We start from the raw sequence: 5,411 nt of genomic DNA, 5'->3' as shown, positions 1-5,411 counted from the left end.
ATTAGCTTTAAATGATAAACTAATTTCTATTACACTATAATCAGTTCAGCAACAATTTTAACCATATATCACACTTGTTTACTTGAACTTGTAGTTCTTTTTCTTTTCAACTCACGCATCCATCATCCGCTTTACAATAAACAGTGGAACAGAATATATTCCTACCAATAGAAACATCACGATAGCAGTAACAACAACACATAGTGCGCATTTCCCTTTGTGAACACCAAACACATAGTGTGTCACAGCACGGAATGGAGCGAGCCAGAATTTGATTTTAACACTCGGCCTCAGAGGAGCAGGCAAAGCGTTTGGAGCAGCTCGACCCAATCCTGCAGGGTTGAAAAGTGCTTCTTCTTTTGTTAGTAAATGAAACTCCGCTTCAAGAAAACCAGCGTTCTTCGGCTCAATATCAGATGACATTTGAAAGAACGGCCACCAACCTTTCAATCGTTTCACTTTAAACAAGTCAACAGTGTGTGACGGGGATAAAAATCGTTTTGGTTTGCAACTCCTTACTGAAGTAGCTCCACGAGGCATTTTACACAGCTCTAAAACCATTGCACCGATGAAATCGTCAGGAGAAATTCGATCACTGTCCCATACTTGAAGATAGAGTAATGCAGGGACTTTGCTTTCTGCTTTCCCGACGCGAAAAAAATCTTTTTTACTAATCACCATTCTTTTTTCTTGTTTCAGGTATGAAAATGGAAAAATAAATCTCCAGTTGAAATTACCGCTTCCGTTTATTGATGTGTAGTGTATATCTGTAATCTGGGACTCACTCGTGTCCCATAACCAACCCTTGACGAATATGTCTGTATGCTTTTTACCGACGAAAAACGAATCGTCCACCAAAGGAACTCTTGCAGTGTTCAATATTACTACTCTCAACTCATACTCTTGAGATTTCCGTGGCTTTATGTCAACAGGATGGGGAACCTCCCCTGAGGAGCGATCAAATAAATCAACCCAAAGTTCCAATTTTCCTCTTTCTAGTCCTGTTTTGTCTTTCACAAACAAAGCACGTGTTTCCACATGTTGAGGAACCAGAGGACGCCCAACAACTGGAATTTCACTCCATTTGTTGAGAACTAATAAAGCTAAATTTTCATCAATATCTTCTTTATACTTTGTAGACTTATCCAATATGAATTCCTTTGATCCGATCAAGACACTTTTTTCACAGTACATAGGAGGTGGAAGGTTGTAAGTATGGCACAAATTTTGTAAAATATCAGTGGGCTTATCAACATCTCTCCATGAGTTGAGTCCACTTTTGGAATAAACTTTGGGCAACCCACAAGTAGCTCTGTGTTTGCTATAGAATCTATTTTCAATGTCTATTGTCGTTTCTCCAATAAGATCAGAAGCAGTTAACATATCCCAATCCATTACACGAATAGTAAGAATTGAGTCAGTAGGCAGTGTTGCAGGTATTTCCAAACATCTTCCAAAAACAGGATCTAACTGTTTTGCAATGTAATTTGATTTATCAGAGATACAGTTTGAATTTGTTTTTATCTCAATAAATGGATCTGCCAACCCATTTGGATCGCTAGGATGTAGATCGTAAGCTCTTATAAAGTACACCCGGATTAAAAGTTTAACTTGATCCCTGAGGTCGTTCACTGTAAGAACTCCGTTGTCAGGGCCATGACCATCAAATGCTACCAGACATTGATCAGAAGGCCATTTATATAAGCAAATCATAGTTTTGACCCTGATTATTGCTTCTTTCTGCTTCTTTATCATAAATGTTTTCAGGACGTCATTAAACCCACTGAATTCTTCTTGGTTTTCTAGTTCATTGTCATAAACTTTTATATCTCCAGAGAAATATGCTAACCACCAGTCGTATTCTTCTTCCTCAGTCTTATGTTTAACATGCACATTAGATAATCTAATTCTGCTCACTACTTTTGAAAAGTTAGAGTAGACACTATCAAAACATTTTTTCAAAGTAAACTTGATACCAGAACCAATATTTTCACCAGAAATTGATCTTCTCCTAGGCTCTATTTCCAATAGTGGGGTTGAATCTAATTCAGACTCTCGACAAGAAAAATGTCTAGATTCCGCTTGATCAATGAATGATTTTCGTTGGACATTTAATGCTTCCCACTTTATTTTTGTCGGTAAATCGTACTTGTATTGATTTATATTTCTTTCAATTGTACATCCCCTAAAGTTGTCAGAGGTGAACTCCAGTGTCAATGGGGGAGAGAAATAATCCACACGAGGTAATGACAACGGAATGATCAGTGAGTCATGTTGAAAATTAAGAGATGTTTTGGTTTGAGTTATAATACTAGACTTCACTTGACCATCAGAACATTGTATTTTTACCTGAGCCTGAGAAATATTCTGATTGAACCCTGAAACATCCACTGGTCTAATCCCCCAAAATGCTACCTCTAATCTATAAGATATTGTATCAGGATCCATATCGTGATGATAGTTATTTAATGCACTTGATAAATCATCAGTTTCTGCATTTATTTGAACAATCTCAAAAACTGACAAAATTTGAGCTTTATTCCCTATTTTCAACCAATGCAGTTCAGCTTGATTCTGGTTTCTACACAATGGTTTAACCAATTCCACTCCAATCATACTTGGGGGCTGCTCTGACTGATTCCAAAGTTCCACAGTTATCGTTGGAGGATTTTCTTGACTAAAGATTTGGGATGTATACAATCTAATGTCTGATAAAACCAGAGTTTCTTTCCAAATTGGTGTAACTGATTCTTTCACAGTTTTTGTTTGTTGGCTTTGGTTTAAGCACAACACTCTTACAAAAGTGTCAATGTGACTGTCATATTGGGATATGTCTAAAATGTAACCATTATCAATTCTACAGTATATAATATACCTTTCAATCTCGTTGTACCTTATCGTGAAAGGAAGATGTACAATTTGAGAAAGGTCTTCGTGGCCAGGAGGAAGTTCTTTAACGCAGTATGACACCTCATCCCAAAATCCAAGCCATAACCAAATATCTAAACGTCCAGCAAGTTTATTACTTGGGGACTTCACCAAAACACTAATTATTCTACCACAGTCACGCCCTCGTTTTCTATTTTTTCTAGAAAACAAAATGTGACGAGGATCAACTTTGTTAAAACCTATTACAGTGCGGTTCGCCTCCAATGAAAGAATAACACATGGAAATGATTCTTGAATGTCATTGCAAAGCTCGTCAACAAAGTTTAACACATCTATTAATTTTTGTAAAATCATCTCTAGGCTTTTTTCTTTGATGCAGTTCAAAGCTAGATGGGGAAGTTTAGAACTGAGAATCTTCGCCAAACATTTAACCCTACCATTGTCAAAATCATTAAATCCTCCAACTAGCAATCGGCTTGCTTCATGGCAATCTCTCTCAAATTCTTTTACTGCAGTTTTAACCACATTTACTGCTTCTAGATGATGACCCCTAAAGATCAAATCTTCTGCATGATCAATTGCCTTTCTCAAACTCTGTGTGACGTTGGATAAAATGTTTGAATTCACCAGACGATGTGTGCAATCCGGCCACTCAGAACGAATAAACACACATGGTTTTTGACCATCAAGAGCTAAATATGAAAAGTTAGAATCACCTGCAACTGCTACAAATTTATCCGTCGAAGGATGGTTCTTAGTTTCATCTGAGCTTAAACGTTCACATGATCCGAAGTTTAAAGCCAGCTGTATGTTACTTCCTTTCCAACTACTTTCACAAAGCATTGCATCAAAAAGCAGTCCAAAACATAGAAAATTGTCAACACAACCAAATATCTGCCGAGAAGGAGGCTCAGTTGGCAAAGTGTTAACGCTATGTAATGTCTCCAAGTGTCTGAACGTTCCAGCGCCATCAATTTCAATAGCCATAAAAAGACTTCCATTCAATAAAAACTCATTTTTGTAGAAATGAACATAGTTGGGACCAAATACGTTTTGATAACCTGCACTATACTTTAGAATTTCTAAGATACAAAAATGTTTTGGTATTACGTTATCCTTTCCAATAACAAGTTCAACAGTAAATTTATGAAATAATGGAGGAAACATGGCGATAAATATGATTTGCTCATTCCATTCTACAATGTTGTTAAGTTTTCGTTTAGTTGTATTCCCTGTTTTCCCAGCAAATGAGACTCTAACGGACACATCTGACTCAACACCCCGTGTTTGTGATAAGCCAACACACTTGTAGATCTTTATTCGATACCTTACTCTTTTACCAATCATGGCATTTTCTCCTACCTCTAAATAATTACCAGCTGCTTCTTCTAATGTGAATGTTCTGTATCCCGGTGCTGCTTCAATCTTTATATCACACTTCAAAAAGCCTCTCACTTGGTCACTGTTATCACTCGGTATAGTCAAAGGCAACCAGTTCATCAGTCGTTGATTCGCCTGGTACCAAATCATTCCAATATCAAACATCATGCACCCAATCAACTTTTTTAACCTAAGTTTTTTTCTTGGTTGGAAAATTGAGATGGTAACAATTGTACCAAGGAGGTTTTGAAAGGTTGTGTTCATTTCAAATACAAAATACTCATTGAAGTAAGGTTTGTTAGTGTTTTTGATCACTTTTGTCTGTTTGTGTTTTATTCCAACTTGAACTTTTACCAAAGATGAAATATTATCATCAGGTAAATCTTTAGCTTCTATGATCTTAATACAAATGTTGAAATTATCTGGTGAATGACTAGTTTCACACTGCATTAAATAAATTAACACTAACTCATATAGGGCACAAAAATCCTTTCATTTAGGCTACATTATCAAATGGGATTGAAAACATGCACATTACTCGGTGACACTCATTTACTCACTATGAAGTTGTGTAACCTCAAAAAACCTAAGTAATTCCAGAGTTTTTCTCATTTAAAATTCAAGAATAATGTCAATATTTTGTAACTATTGTATACACATAGCTTATACCTGAACCACATCATAAATCTTGAAGATCTAAATATTTACTGTTTTACTTTTGGTTAGCATAACTGTTTACTGAACAGCTGAAAAATTAGTAAGTTAGACCTTTTAAAATTGAAATTGAGTGAAAAAAAGTTAAACTCTCAGTGCTTTTATTTTTTATTCTATTATTTATTCTATTAAAATTAATACTATTTTTTAAATGTGTACGCAAAGTTTTAATATTTTTATACATTGAAAAAATCAAGCTTTTAGGAATTCCCTAATTTTAGGCACAGTTGCTATTACTGATGAGCTATAATATTTTGCTCATATTATGCCAACAACTTACTGTTCCTTATCAATAATCGATCATGTGAGTTTTGCAGCAAGGTTTACATTGCTCAAATACAGTTTGGCCAAAGTCAGAATGCTAATGAGGAAGAATGGCCAAACTCATCCAGAGCTACATTTACCAACTGTATTGCTCCTAGACAAAA

General features: G+C 35.7%; 1 protein-coding gene across 1 annotated transcript; it reads right to left on the bottom strand.

The window, feature by feature from the left end:
* Positions 1 to 2,863, bottom strand: LOC128985185 (otoferlin-like). The gene has a single exon (XM_054404568.1). It carries the CDS (start codon positions 2,614 to 2,616, stop codon positions 112 to 114), a length of 2,505 nt encoding a protein of 834 aa, XP_054260543.1. The 5' UTR covers positions 2,617 to 2,863; the 3' UTR covers positions 1 to 111.
* Between the last annotated feature and the right edge of the window lie 2,548 nt (positions 2,864 to 5,411).

The sequence above is a fragment of the Macrosteles quadrilineatus genome, unplaced genomic scaffold (genome assembly GCF_028750875.1).
Source record: "Macrosteles quadrilineatus isolate MER2022 unplaced genomic scaffold, UCM_ALF_1.0 Scaffold_2__2_contigs__length_208266976, whole genome shotgun sequence".
NCBI classification, from domain to species: domain Eukaryota; kingdom Metazoa; phylum Arthropoda; class Insecta; order Hemiptera; family Cicadellidae; genus Macrosteles; species Macrosteles quadrilineatus.
Note: the sequence above shows the minus strand (reverse complement) of the source record. Positions and strands in the feature narration are given on the sequence as shown.

Coding starts and splice junctions, on each gene's coding strand:
- LOC128985185 (XM_054404568.1), bottom strand. CDS start 2,616: ATGATTGGAGTGGAATTGGTTAAACCATTGTGTAGAAACCAGAATCAA.